Raw genomic sequence first — 15576 nt, 5'->3', positions numbered from 1 at the left:
TATTCACCTGATCATGGGAACAGCTCTTCCCTCCACCTCTTCCACTTGGAATCACTTCCCTTGAACTTTAACCAGCCTTCAAAATGAGGGTGTACCTCAGCCATATGAAATAGCATCAAGACTTCCATATTTCCACTTCTTCTTTTCCTCTCTGAGCTTGCAGTATTTTCCAGACAAATCACTTTGGCAGCTGACAGACATTCCCTAACTTTGACTGGTACCCACGTCCTTTCTCACCTCAGTGATTCCTAGCTGATGAGCTCTCAGTTTGGAGCAGACAGTCATGTCATTGATCCTGCAGCGTTACCTTGCATGCTGAGTAACTTTCCACTCCTGTGCAAACTCCTCTGGTTATTGCTCTTTGTTTGTTGCCACAGGGAAGCAGGGCTGTGCTTTGGGTGCTGTGTGTTCCAGGAGCACAGAAGGCAGGAGGGATTTATTTATATAGAAAAAAGGGAAGGGTGTGAGGAAGTTGAAGGCAGTGCTAAAGCATGCTGCTTTTCTCTTAAAAAAAGTCAGCTTAATTACCCATGTTCTCCAGGGTTACTTCTGTTAAGGGAAAGGAAAGATGAAATTATGATGATTTTTCCAGCTGACTGTAAATGACATTCTGCTTCAGGAAGTATTTGGATTATTGCACTGAAGTGCTAGGTATAGCGGTTCAGTGTTTTCCCTCTTTGCAAATTACAAGACTTTTTTAGAACTTTGTTATTGGTGGAGAAAATGAATTGATTTTAGGGTAACAGTACAAGTTCTTCTTAGCCCTATTTTATTACATATTCTAAAATCAATTCTTAACAGAAGTTTTAATTACACATTACTTACTTTAAAAGGGCAAAGATGCTTTAGATTGTTGATTGTGCTTATAGACACTTGGTTTCTTTTTAATTTTCTTCCATCCCCATTATCCCTTTCCTGTAACCAATTTCAGTATTGCAAAGGCACTTTCACTCAAATTGACATACATTCAAAACAACACACTAAAATTAATACATTCTGAACCTATGCTGCTATTTTTTTTGCATATTTATTAACTTGGAACCTCTGAACCTGATACAATGGGAAGGAAGAGTCTTTTCTCTCTTTTCATAAGCAAATTTCCTGGTAGATTGCAACAGAAAATGCTCAGTCCTCCTCATTAATGGATCTGTCTTACATTTCACATGGCATGACTTGAGCAGTAACGGGTGGGTTTGCAGCTTAGAACAGACACACCTAATGAATTCCTGAGCTTCTTGAATTCCAGAGCTGCCCATTTGATCATCATACAGAGATGACAATTGTCTCAATACCCTGATTAATGTGGAACAAAACATATTTATAACTATAGTTTATTCTAAGCCTGAAGATAAAACTGCCTTTCTGCTGCCAAGCAGTCAGCACCCACAGCATGTAATTAGCAACTTCCTTCCACTGGTTTGAAAGATATTACTACAATGTATGCAGATAGTGGGATTTTTTAGGCTAAGGTATTGAAAATTAAATAGAAGATACTGAAAAGAAACAATAAATGGGGTTTTCATCTGAAAGCTAGTGGCTTCTTAGAGGAAATCCATAAGCATGGCTGGCTTCCTGTATTGTTTGCTACAGAATAGTCATTACACACTTCACAAGTGAAGGGTATTGTAGTAACAATAACAGAAAAATGTAGTTCAGTTACAGACTTTGACAGTGTTGGGGTTTTTTTCTTCTCTGCCTCTTAGCTGATTACATTTTTGAACACAAGAATTTCTTAACTCTTAGGCCACATTTTTCTCCCCATTATATAGATGGAACTTGTAAAGAAAACCTTTCCTAGTTTAACAAGTTTCTGATTAATCCAAAGAGCATTATAAATCTACAGTTAGTCTGCCTTTTGACTAGTAGCATTTGTAATAGCTTTAAAAAAGTAATAATGAAATGACTAATAACAGACAATTGCCTTGCTGCTCCTTGTTTTCAAATACCTACCTGAATTTAATGGCTTCCTGGCAGAAAATGCCAAAAGAAATAATACAAATAAAAATTAGTGTTTGGTTAAAAGATGTCTCTAAACTTTGAAATGGCAGGACTAGATAAAGTATTTCTTTATTAATTGAAAACTGTTGCTATTAAAAGTAACACTCCAAACAACGACCTTTCCCTGGCTTATGGGATGATGCGCAGTGTAATCAATCTGTCCATTGTATAGAGCAATCTGTGGTGGGAGTTGTAGTAATGGTATCATACCAAAAGCACCTAAATTTTGCACAGGTTTCAGTGGGACCAAGAATTCAGTTGCAGACATAGAACCATGCAATGGTTAGAACAGTTCCTTGCAGTAATAGCCTGAAAAATGGTAAGACCCTTAGACAAGGTGGAATTCAGTTCATTTGAGAAAAAGAGATTGCTGATGGTGCAGAAGGAAGTAATACAGATGAAGACTTGAGCTGGAAGAAAAATATGAATGGGAAAGAGAGCATTCACATGTAGAGGTCAGCAGTAAGAAAGGCAGAAAGCTGAGTCCTTAGTTCATGGTGCAGACTAGCAGTTGTCTAGGTGTGTCTGTTTTGCCTGCAGTCCAGTAGGTTTTCCTCCTCCCTAATTTCTTGTCTGAATTTACTACTCATTTTCCTATTTTTTTGTGAGGTATCGTGTGCCAGGCAGAAATCTTGGCCAGAAGTGCAGTCAGTGGTGTCTTAAGATGTATTGCTCAAAGAATGGCTAAGACATCACCCCCAGTTCATGCTGCAATGACAGCTCAAGAGCAAAAAACCTGAAAAGTAGCACCAAGAAAGATGAAAGCTGTTAATATTCCTGCCAGAAGCACTCGGTGCTGCAGCTGCTGACGTGCAGTGCTGAAGCCCTCAGCTGTGAGGTGTCTAGCACATCTCTGTGAGCAACCAAGTGCTTCCGAGGACAAGCGCTCTCCGACACGTTTCTGTCCAGGTTGGCCAGCAGCAACTTGAAAACAGCTGCTCAGAGAGAAGGGTAGGAGGAAAACCGTGAGTTTGAACTCACAGCTGAGAATTTCAGTCACTTCTGGTTGACTTCCACCCCATCCTTCATAGCCTGTTGTAGGAAAAATCCTTCGTAATAGAGAGTCCCCAAAACAAGACTGTATCAGGATATTCACCCAGTCGAGAAGCTTAATCTGGGAGAAAATCCCATTCTGTAGAATACTTAGAGGGCAACAGGATTTCAGATGGACTCTCTATTCCAGGGATTAATAACCTCATACATAGTAAGCCCTTGTGACAACAAGTTCTCTTTTTACTCTAAGTCTAGCTCATGGACCTTGCACTGTTTTGTAGCTTAGATGACAGTAAAATTTGGGGTATTTAGATTGTGTCATGAGAATAAAATGGAGAAAAAGAGAAGAAAGTAAATAACAGTATTCCTGAATTAAGAGCTGTAAATTCTCCTGGTGTTTGGAAAAGCAACATTCATGTGACTGTAGCTTTTTTTCCTTTAAGTTTTTGCCTTGAGTTAGTCATAGAAAGGAAGGACAGATAAGTGCCAGTGATGGAGTTAATCCAATGTATTGAACTGTCAGCCATTAGGTGAGCTAACAATCACCGGGCAATTGTGAGGTAAATTAGCTAGATCAAGAGGGCACTTGTAAAATTTATTAATTTTATTTCCCATTTGTGAAAGCTAATGCAGTTCAGACAGGGAATCGTAACTCCCTCACCTGCAGTAATGGAGCAGCCCCATCTCCAGAGCGAGGGATGCAGTTATCAGTGAAAAATACAGTGGGACTAACTGTGTTTAACATAGGGTTAGAAAATTCAATAGAGAAAAGCAGCCAGGCTGCAAACACATTAACAGACATTCGCTAAAGATTTTAACCCTACATTGTCTGGACAAAATGTAATTGACCTCACGGAATTTCCACCCTTGTGCGCTACCTTTAGGTATGGCTGAGAAATCGGCCGTACCTAAAGCTGAACGGACAGCGAGGGATTCGGCGGGAGGGTGTGAGTTAAACTTCCCCCTCAGCGCGCCTGCAGCAGGCGCTTGCTAAATTGGTTTCGGAGGAGCGGGAAAAAAAAAAAACCCATACTTTATTTAAGACCAGGGATTAAGAATCCCACAACTGAGGGAGTCGCAGCCCTCGTGTGGGAGGGGGCGCCGCAGGTGCCGTGAGGGGCGGACCCCGCAGGTCGCTGAGGGCGGGAGCAGCCTGAGGGCCCAGGGCTGGAGCCAGCCCCGGCCCGGCCGAGCCTCGGTGGAGGGCGGGCGATGTGGGAGGTGGCGCGGCGGAGCCCCCGCCCGCCCCTCGCCGGCGAGCGCGGCTCCTCCTCCGGGAGGGCGCGGCGAGGCTGCCGGGCGGTGCTGCACCCCCGGCGGCAGCCCCGCCGCACCTCCGCGCCCGGGGCGGCTCCGCGCCCGCCGGGTGCTGGCGGCTCTCCCGGAGGAGCCTCTGCGGAGGGCACAGAAGGCAACGGGATCTGCGGGCACCGCGCGGGGACATGTCGGCGGAGCGCGCCTGGAGGTAACGAGCGGGGCGGGCGGTGCCCGCGGGCCCGGCGGGGCGAAGCCGCACAACTCCGCGCTCCCGGCCCCGTGCCCCTGGCAAAGTTGTGCCCGAGCTGCTCGCAGGCTCCCGCTCCCCTGCGGGCACCGCCCGGGCCGGGAGCGCGGCGGGACGGGGCGCCTGCCCGGCGCTGAGGCTCCCGCTGCGGGGGCAGCGTTTGCGGGGTTGTTCTCACATGTTTCTTGGGGTTTGCGTTTGTTTTTCTTGTTTCCCGGCGCGCTCAGCATCTGCCTGGCGCGGTCCCCGCACCAGCCCTTCAGTGGCTGGGCTTTTCCCTTTCCGTCTTTCGCGGAGTTGTTCTGCGCGACGCTGTTGCCCTCTAGTGTTTGCGAGAATTTGTTATGGATCTGCTGGGGAACAAAATTAGTCAGCCTAGTGCGGTAATTATTCGTAACTTCAGGTAGTTATAGCTGCTTGGATTCCCCAGATCCCATCAGAAATTGGTGTGTGTTGCTGCTCGGTTCAGCTGTCCCTTGCAAGCCCCGGGAAACGGCAGATAACTTTTATATTATTCAGTTCGCTACCTGATGTGCTGGATAATTTCTTCAGGTTTTGGTGTGGTGGGGTTTTCTCTTATTAATAAAATGCTAAGTGGAAGAAGTGGGGTTTCTCTCACTGTCAGCATCCCCAGTCAGGTCTCTCGGAAGAAAGCATCGTGAACTCTGCCTTACACTTGGCAGTTGTGGGAGAAAAGAGAGGGGAAGTAATGGTATGGGCATGGACCAGAGAGTGTGCTGGACATTTATCTCACAGACCTTGAGCAAATCATTTACTGTTTAGATAGAGATGTTTCTGCAATTGCTGGAAAATAGTAGGGTTTATCTCAGAAGAATTGCGCGATGTCAAGAGCTTTAAGATCTTTCCATAGAAAGTATTGTATGAAGGTAAAGTAGTAATCTTAAGCCTAAATCAAACTTCTGTGTTCTGTTTAAGTCTTCAAAGCCTTTTTTAAAACTATTTTAAAATACTGTATATTTAATCTCTATAAATATTTTTTATTGACAAAGTGCAGTGCGTGAATCCCTGTCCTGTAAGTGTCTCTAGGTACTGCATTGGGCAATGCAGCATGGAGCTAAGGAGATCACAGGTACAATAGAAACTGAGAACTGCTTGCTGCAAGGACTTGGAAAAGAATTTCTATCCACCAGGATTGTTGTTCTGCCTAAGCCTTTTTTTTTTTTTTTTTTTTTAGCAGCTGGGAGAGAATGTAAGTCCTTCAATATTCACACATTCCAGGGTTTGTTATGTGATACTGAAGGGTCCCAAAGACTTCTCTTGACAGTTCACATCTTACATCACCATCTTTACAAGTTGAAAATGTCTTTTTAATATGCAGTTGTAAGGTCTCATTTTCAGCCTGGCTTTGCTTGTTTGAGCTGTTGCTGCTTGAATACTTTAGTCAGTAAAATAATGCTGTAAGTAGGGATACTCGGTGTTTGGCCTCTACTTTGGTATTTTCATAATTGATTTAAAAATCTGAGAACTGCTGTTTCATCCCAGGTTTGGTTGCGTTCAGTTGCACTTTGCTGCTTCCTACCATGTCATTTGTATATCCAAAGATTCCCGTTTTAGTAACACTAATACGACTTCTGAATACTTCCTCTAAAGTCATATTTCATAGCGACTGGCTAGAGCAGACCTTTATGTTCAAAGCAGTGAAGTAGCATTTTAATCAGTGGAGATTTAAATGTCTGTAGTAATATGCTGAACAATATGCCTCTCTTTTTATCTGCTCTTCGTTTAAAACTCATCCTTCATGTAATATATCACCAGCATGTCACTAGCACTGTGGTAGCATCCAGGTTGGTAAAGAACAGAATGAGAATGTAGTGATGGGGATTATTAGAAGAAAGTTATTAAAAATATGTCCCCAGACAAATGTAATATACCTGAATAATACTGATGACTACTCAATCCAGAACTAGCTCTGTTTTAGTAGTCCTTGATGAAAAGGATTCTTGTTACCCTTTAACAGTATGGTTTTTTTATGTAAGTATGACCCAACTTTATTGTTTCTAATCAAGGATCACAGTAAACAGTTGTCCTAGCACAGGCCTGAGTAAGACTAAACCAGATTTTTCTTATGGGGTTTTGAAAAATTTGATTTGAGAACAATTTCTCACTTATTTATGGATATTTTAGCTTAGCCCAATGCTTTAATCTTGATAGTTTTTAACACAGCGGAAAAAAGTTTCTTGCAGTTTTAAAAATTGTGTTGATACTCATGATTCAACTTTAATAGATTTTTATAAAATTCTGCACAATTTTATGTGCCTGTGCAGGTACCTAGTTTCTTACTTGAGCATGTGTTCTTACTGGATTGAGAACCCCTGTGAAGAACTTAGTAGGCTGTATTCCCAGCCAGTGTTGTCTCCTGGAAGAGTTTCCATTAGGGTTATCATGCTGAAATGATCTACAGAAGCCAAGAATTTGGTCAGTTATGCTTACCAATGAAACAACAAACTAAAGAAAGCTGCAAGTGCTAGGAACTCACCAGGCTCCTTATGGTGTGCTTCAGGTCTTTGGAGTTCCTTACAGTATTTGTTCTGTCATCGGTGCTGCTTTGTTAGTGAATTAAAAATAACCAAGACAGAACAAGGAGAACAAATTGTAAACTCCCAAACCAATCCAAGTTGAAGAACTCTGTTCAAATGCATGTGTTTCATGCTGGTTGCCTTCAGATGCCTGTAATTGCGACTGCCCAGCAGTGCTGCTCATAATGGTAACTCTTCTGCTTAATAAGGTGATATTTCCTTCCTGTACCAACAAGATTTTTATGTGAACTAGTCCTGGGCTGCAGAAATCACTTCTACAGTAGACAGGAAGAACACTGAGTCTTGCTGTCCATGTTCATAATGCAAAACTTGCTTCCATGACTCAGCTTTCTCTCAGCAGGATCTTCTCCTCCGTAGTGAGTCTGTAAGTTAAAAACCAAATTCTGAATATTCAAAGATGCTAATTTTCATCTTAAAGGGAGCATTTTGATACCTCCTACTTTGAACAGCAAAGGTAAAAGGTTCTGGTCTGAATTTTAAGATGGTGGCATGAAAATGCAGATTAGATCAAATGCAGGTTGTAGGAGCTCAAATGTGGGTTCTTCTAAAACAGTAAGGTTCTAGATAAAAAACCAAACAGATTTTATTGCTTCAAACCATGGAAAAATACCATACAAATTATTTAATAGGTAAAATTTATTTCAGCAGCACCTTTATGGAGCCTTGGATTCATATCATATCTGACACCTGTTTTCAGGTGCACTGAGATAACAGGTGGGACCATATCCCCCTGTCACTGAACTCCACATGACTGTTGAAACCAAAGAGCTGAGACTGCTCATGTCATCTGTGGGTCTTTTTCATGTTTTTTCACTGAAACAATACTAACAAGCTTGTACTCTTGTGAAGACTTTCTAGAGTCTTTTTTCTTTTCTGTAAGCCTTTTTCTTATACTTGGGTATTTTTTATTGATGTTCAAGCTATCATGACTTCTCCTTTCTTTGTCATGAAAGTAAGACTCTGCAAGTACTGTCCTCTTCTGAAATGCTGCTTCTCACAGCTTACTCACTGTAGGTGCATTCTGAATTACACCTTTTGTCTGGTTTTACTGTAGGAAGTGATAGGAAGCAAGGACCATTTTCCCTGAATCCAGGTCTAAAGATGTGATAAAGGTCACTGTCATGGCCTCCATAGATCCCACAGTGCGTGGTGTGTGGTGCATCCCAAAGATGTCACTGTCAAGGGGGGGTGCATTATGAGTTATTTTAGCATGGTGCTGTAATACATCACTGGAATATCCAGCAAGTCCTGTTGCTCAGGGGGAAATGCTGCTGTCCCTCGAGGAAAGCAGCTGTACCTTGTCAAGGCTTTGAGACTGTGTTGTTACTATAAAATGTGTGTTCTCTTCATGGTTTTTGTTTTCTTCTTTCTATGTTGTTTTGAACTCCTGCCGTACAAACCAGTCCTTAAGCAAGTGAAAATTACATAACATCAAGCTGATACAAGAGAGTGTGCATTTAAAACTTGTGCCTTGCTCTGTTCCATCTCCTCACTGTCTTCAGCAGGGAGTGTGCCAAGTCTGGCTGTGTCCTGCTGTGTCTCAGAGAATTCCTCATTCCTCACAGTCAAACCTCACATCTGTCTTGGCATTTCCAGCCACTCCTCCTTACAGCTGCACTCTGCAGCCCCAGGGGGTACCTGCAATTAGGAGCTGAGGGTACAGTGACGGGGCTTTTCTTGAGGAAAACAGGTTTCTGGGCTGGCTCCGGATTTTTGTCTCTATGGAGTGGCGTTAGGAACCGTGTCCTTGCTGCAAATGTTTCTTGGGTTGCAACCATTCTCTAATACCCAGTTCAAACAGCTCTGTCTCATCAGCCCTTCCTTGCTATGAGCTTAGGTCGGTGTCAATTCTCATTTTTTTCATATCTAGACCAGCCAGGTCTGTGGTTATCAACAAGAAGGAGGTGTATGTACAGCTTTTCTACAGAATGCAGTCAGTGTTAATTTTAGGCACTAAAATTATGTGTTTCTTGGCATTCAGGCAGCTGAATTGGAAATGCAAAATGAAGAGAACCCTTCGTGTGTGTAATGAAAAATCATCTGTCTGGAAACCTCTCTCTGGTGTTACTCATTCAGGATGGAGCTTCTCTTTGTCACCTGACTTGTTACCATATGAAATATGCCATCTAGACTGATACTCTTGGAGCTAGTGCAGCAAGGGTTGGACATTTCAATACTTAGGAATGTTCTTTGAGTTCTTCTAAAGGTACTTTCACAGGTCTTTATGCATTCTTTAATTTCTTTCCAGATATATGCCTCTAGAAACCGGGAAGCTGGGGGTTATGTTTTTTTTGTCTAACACTGATTAGTGAGCCTGGGTGAAAGGCAGGTCTCCTACCTAAAAACTTTGAGCCGGACCTTGTGCAGCTGCAGGTAAGGTTCAAGGCTGTGTGTAAGTCCTTCCAGAAGAGAAGGGGTTGATAAACAGGTATCTGTGAGTAGAAGGTGAGGAGAGTAGAATCTCTGCAGACAGCAGGAATCTTGCTGTGAATCTTAACTATGAATGAGACAGCTCACATACACCTGCTCTTCATGCTGAATTTTGCGATTTTGATGAATAGGATGCCTTGTAGTTTCTTTTTCCCCTCATCTGATTTTTCTCATTTATTTTTACTTTATGCTCATCATGGCGCTAGGAAGATCTGTCTTCGGGATTTAATTAAATTTGTGGACATTACACAGGTCCCATTAAGTACATCATAATTTTTAGCTTTTTTGAAAACCTGAAGTGAAAGACAAATTTGCTTACAATGTAGGATAAAAAAAAACAAACAAACAACCACGTATGGAAGGATTAAGCTCTCATTTGGGAAATGACCATGTTAATGCCACACAGGTACCTTATCCTAATCCCATTTCCAGATGGGCCTGGGTGCATACTACACTGCAGTTACAATGGCGTGTTCTAGATTTTCACACGCTTAACATTTTTCAAAATCTGCTTTGAACCTTTGGTTATGAATTATGATCGTTATTTTATGCTTGTCACACCATCCAGTTGTTTTACTAGGGAGTTTTGACAGTAGTTGTACTGCTGGCTTGAAAAATTACTCTTTCCTTAAGTACAAGATAGAGCATAAGTGTATCCTTAGGTGGTGTGCCTGTTAAGTTTAGCTTTTGATTTATTACTTTCTCTTTTCAAGTTTAAGAGCTTGATTATTCTGTGGGGTTTTTTTAATGCAAAGACATGCGAAGTGCTTCTAACAATTTGCAAAACTACACAATCCAGTAAAATGCTTTGTTTTCCTGTAATGTTGTAGGAAGGAAGTTTTGCTTTAAAAACACTCCTATAGTAGATACAATACAGAGAATATTAGTATATGTTTATACAACAGTTAAGATGTGCCTGTTTTGTTAAGAACTCCTCCTTGGTTCTTTGAAAAACTAATACAAGATAGAATTTGTTTAATCATGTTCCCCCAGCTTTTTAGGGGCAGAAGGAAGAAGGTTATAAATTTTCTTCAATATTTGAGTTGTTAGCAGTTGTCTACTTGGAGTTAACTTTTATCTTTGGGTAAAAAGAATTTCTAAAACATAGTAAATTCTTAGCTTTTATGTCTTGCTTTTCAGTGCCTCTGGTGTGTACCCTACTTTATTTGACCCACTGAGTTGAGGAGCCTGTGAGATTTAGAGACCTTGAAATGCATGTGGTAACTAGTTGGGAGCAGGAAGAAATACAATATTGCAAAATTTTGAGCTGTTGGTCCCCAAACCTCTGGCTGGCAGTGATTTCTTTTCTCCCCATTAGTTTAAGTGGATGATATTTCACAATTGCCTCAATTAAGTCTCTGATTTTCTTTTCTTCTAGACTATACCTTCGGTAAAGCTCTGTGGAAGATAGATGTGTGTGCTGCAATGGTGACATAAATATTTCAGAGGACTGGAACAAGTTGTTGAGAATCTGTTTGTTTTTCATGCTGCTGTTGAGAGCTATCTAAGGCAAGTAAACACCATGAGTTTTATCCTGAAACTTCACAGACATTTTCAAAGAACAGTAATTTTGCTGGCCACTTTTTGTATGGTGAGCATAGTTATTTCGGCCTACTACTTGTATAATGGCTACAAACAGGAAAATGAACTTCCTGAAACCTCTTCAGAAGTGGAATGTGGTGATCCTCAACTGTTGCCATACAAGCTGATGGAGATGAAGACCACGAAGCCAATTGATCCCCTGAGGACAGAACTTGTAGTGCTGGTGTTTGTGGAAAGCCAGTACTCAACGTTAGGCCAAGATATAATAACCATTCTGGAATCTAGCAGGTTTCAGTTTCACATTGAGATTGCATCTGGGAAAGGTGACCTCCCAGTGCTTATAGACAAAAACAAAGGCAAATATGCTCTCATAGTATATGAAAATATTCTAAAGTATGTGAATATGGACTCTTGGAGCAGAGGCCTTCTAGATAAGTACTGTACAGAATATGGTGTAGGCATGATTGGATTTCACAAAGGCAATGAGAACGGCTTGCAGAGCTTTCAGTTGAAGGGTTTTCCTTTCCATGTCCACAGCAATCTGGGTATTAAGGACTGTTGCATTAACCCTCATTCCCCACTGCTTCATGTAACTAAATCTTCTAAGCTTGAGAAAGGGCCCTTGCTTGGAAATGACTGGGCTGTTTTCCAGATTAATCACACAGCTTATCAACCAGTGATATTTGCAAAAGTAAAGACACCAGAAAACATTTCTCCACCTGCTGCTGTAAGTGCTCTCTATGCCACGGTAATTCATGACCTGGGGCTCCACGATGGGATTCAACGAGTCCTTTTCGGAAATAACTTGAATTTTTGGCTGCACAAGCTGATTTTCATAGATGCCATCTCTTTCCTCTCTGGAAAGAAGCTCTCACTGTCCTTGAATAGGTACATTCTGGTTGACATAGATGATATCTTCGTTGGCAAGGAGGGAACAAGGATGAACACCAACGATGTACAGGTAAAGTATGTGCACAAACTAATGGTCATTACAGCAAAGTGGGGGTTTTTTATCTGCAAGTGTGAATAGTTTTTCGTAGTTGGAACTTCAGGGCTGGACCCGGGAGCTGTTCATATTTAGTGCACATGTTGAGAGTCTTACAAGCGGGAGGTAAATGTGGTGAGCAACAGTAAATGTCAGCATAAATTTGAAGAGTGAACTGGGTTATTGGCTGTTTGAAATAGGTTTGGATGTCAGGAGTTGCTTGCAGCATTTCACCTCTCTCATCTCTGTTTTATGGCACTTGCTTGCAAGGAAGGTTGGTGTTAATATTGGTCTTAAAAGCTCATTCTGTCACTAAAGGACTTGACAGCTTCCATTTTAACATTTGGAGTTGTGCATTCCTGGAGGTTCTTTTCTACTCTGTTGTGCTGTTCAAGTGAGGTGATAGTTGTTGGTCAGTAGCAGTAACAACATTATTTCTTCCTTGCTTTTTGTGGGGAGTGTCCCAAAGCAGGTAGCTGGAGGTCCCCTTTCTCAATTTGGTCCGGAAGGTAAAAATCTGTAACATGATGGTTGTTGCCCTGTTTGTGCTAAAAATAAGGGAGAATGTTTTGTTAGAACTTTGTTAATGGAATGAGGAACTGCAAGAAGCAAAGACAAGGGCAGCGCTGCATGCAGTGGGTTATTTTTGTTTCATTTTTAACTAAATTTTTGGGGGTTTTTTCAGTGTTAATGTATTTGTCAAGCTACTGTAACTCTGCATACAGTGCTTCATTAAAGAAAAGGTTTGACCCCGCAGCTAAACTTAAATTTCCCATGAATTTGCAGCATACACTCTTTTCCAAAACATGCTCTGTACATGCAATTATAAATGAGATTTGCCTCCTTGTTAAGTAGGTGTTTTCCTTAGGCAAACAAATTGCATGGGAGAGAGCAGAAATTAAGGTGAAACTCAACAAATGGTTTTCCTGTGGAGAACACGATGGCAGTGTTTGAGTTAGGTGAGTGAGCATGCTTGGAGAATCTCCTAAATGCAAAGTCAGATGGCAGGAAAAAAGTCAGATCTGACCAACATCACTGGCAGAACCTGCGTTGTTGTGCAGAAGCAGCACTTTCTGGTAACAAAGTGGGTGAAATGGAGCCTGAATAAATTCATCGCCGTGTTGTACAATAGCAGTTGGAGACAGCATGTTTTGTATTGTTTCTCTTTGCAAGTGACACCTTAGGATTGTGATTTTAACATAAGTTAGGATGTTTAATTGCCAGAGTTACATACCAGAAACAGGAGACTATTGAGACAAATTTGATTACAGCAGATACAGAAGGATAAACCGTATCGTTTGGGGAAAATAATTTGCAGTATGTCAGAAAGTAATCTTCCCAAAATAGAACTGTCATATTAAATAGAAGTAATATCCAAGTGGAAATAACTTTTAAGTAACATAATTTCATTTGTACAGATCTGTGTTCTGAAACAATGGTATCTGAAAAAAGTGTTCCCTTCTGATTCTTCATCTACTTATAGTTAAAATGGTGTATTAAACATGTTGTTAGGGCTGTCAGATGCAATGTATCTTCATTACTATTAATATCAAAGGAGTTATCCTCTGTGGCACCATGACATGTGGAAGGAATGAAACAAAGTCAATTTGCAGTAGTTGGAAATACATTATTGTAAAGTGTATTTGCAGATAAATGACATCTCATTAAACAGGAGTTTTACTGAGTTCTGCTGCAGTGACTGTGACGGAGAATTGGGTGCTGCGAGTGTGAAAAGAGGTTCTAAATGTAGACTTTGTATAATTTCAGTGCTCAAGATTAGCTCATTTCCACTAAGCTTACATTTTAAATATGGGCAATATGGAATTGAGCAGGATGCTCTCCTATGGTTTAATTTTGTTTGACATGTCTCCTAGTTAATATTCTCTGGATATACTCACGTCTGGTAGAGCTGTGAGCTGGAGGAGAGTAGGGTGAATGTTTCTATCTGTATTCTATCAATGCAAATCAGTCTCAACCTTAAGGAACCTCCCAACAGCCAGAAGACCTTTAGGGTTGGTTCTGATGCTGTGTGGGTAGGACCGAGTTCAGAAGCTGGAAGGTTAATGCACAACCAGTAGCAAAAATCAGGTGGTCATCTGGTCCAAATCCCCTGCTCAAGCTGGATCATGGCCAGGTGCCTTTTGACTGTCTCCAAGGAGGGAGATTCTGACTGCATGTAAGATTGTGGTTTCAAAGGAACTTCTTCTTTAGATACCTTAAGTAGATTTGCAAAGTGGCCAGAATAGTTAATATTTGGAGGCTTAACTCATTCAGGCTTAACTTCCCTCTCCTTTACAGTGTGTCAAGTGGAGTTGAGCACTTCGAAAATTGCTATTACAAGGTTTAATGGTCATTTTTTATCAGTATTATATATTGACCTCAGAAGAGGTCAAATTAAAAGCAGGCCCTCTAAAATGAGTGTCTTCTGTACCTCTAAAAAGAGGAGGCAAAGTGGTGGTACTTCAGCTTGAGTACCTTTAGTGTCAGGAGCGCAAGTATAAAGAGCCCTTCTGAAAATCTTTTACAAACATAGTGTATCAACCTAAATACTCCTGTAAATGCTTTGTTTTGTTAAACAACAGATTAAGTTTATTCTAGTTTCACCACAGCTTCTTCAATTAAAAAAAAAAGGACCCGAGCTACTTGAAACAGTGGTTCAGATTTTTAGAGTACGTGTTGCAGATTTGCCCGTCTCTGTGTAACGTCTAGGCTGATAGAAAATAGTTCTTCCATGTAAGATACTGAGTGGCTGTCACTGTGCATCAACAATAACCATCCATCTTCATATTTGTTTACTTTATCTTCCTCTGGTATAATAGAAATAATGGAAGAGAATGTTTCCATGGTCTAATTGCCTCCCACTTTGAAAATAAGCTTGGTAATAACAAACTCAACATTCATATTTTAGTAAGTTTTTTCTCTCCTGTTGTCTGTCAGGCAGGAGGGACCATTATGCTGTGACAATATTATATTTTATTTTCCTCATGTCTTTTAGAAAGACTTAAGAGCCTGTGCAGTGCAAATAATTCATTTAAATGGACATACAGAGAGTAATCTATCTAGATATCCACGGCGCAATTTTATCTTAATAGACCATGATTGCCCTGGCTGACAGTCTACTAATTTAACATCTCTTTTTGCTACAGTTACTCTTTGTGAAATTTTTATTACTATAAAGCGTGAGATTTTTCAAGGGAGAAGCAGATGATAAAAGGGGGGAAATTAAGTGTGATTTTTTTTTTTCCTGATGACAGTTTGTTCAGTGCTGGTGGTCTAGGCCATCTACCTTTCCCTTTATTTCCCCAATACATGCACTTTCTGTAGTTCCTTGAGAGTTAATCAATTTCTCCAAGTGAAAAATTAGAACACTGCCAAATTATTTTTCCCTAATAAGTAGCTGTGCGAGCTCCTCTTGACTGTCTGGTCCTTTGTGTGCTTTCCAAAAGAGACACTTTGTACTGAAGTCAAGATGGGGTTCTCTTCTCTTTCTTCAGGTAAACCTAACCTTTTCTACACTTGTAGTTATTCTTTGTAATTGCCAAGGAAAAAGCTTCATATTAACCATA

General features: G+C 41.0%; 1 protein-coding gene across 2 annotated transcripts in view; it reads left to right on the top strand.

Annotated features, from left to right (window-relative positions):
• Positions 1-15576, top strand: part of LOC116444705 (bifunctional heparan sulfate N-deacetylase/N-sulfotransferase 3) — a 106950-nt gene that overhangs the window by 49801 nt on the left and 41573 nt on the right. The window contains exons 1-2 of one of the 2 annotated variants that reach the window (XM_032110374.1): positions 4286-4456; positions 10862-11986. In XM_032110374.1, the coding sequence (XP_031966265.1) occupies positions 11006-11986 (981 nt within the window). In that variant the 5' untranslated portion in view covers positions 4286-4456; positions 10862-11005. Of the gene's footprint in view, positions 1-4285; positions 4457-10861; positions 11987-15576 lie in introns of those variants that run through there. The other variant, XM_032110375.1, reaches the window with a different exon arrangement.

The sequence above is a fragment of the Corvus moneduloides genome, chromosome 5 (assembly GCF_009650955.1).
Source record: "Corvus moneduloides isolate bCorMon1 chromosome 5, bCorMon1.pri, whole genome shotgun sequence".
Classification (NCBI taxonomy): Eukaryota; Metazoa; Chordata; class Aves; order Passeriformes; family Corvidae; genus Corvus; species Corvus moneduloides.
This window is presented reverse-complemented; position numbering and strand designations above follow the sequence as displayed.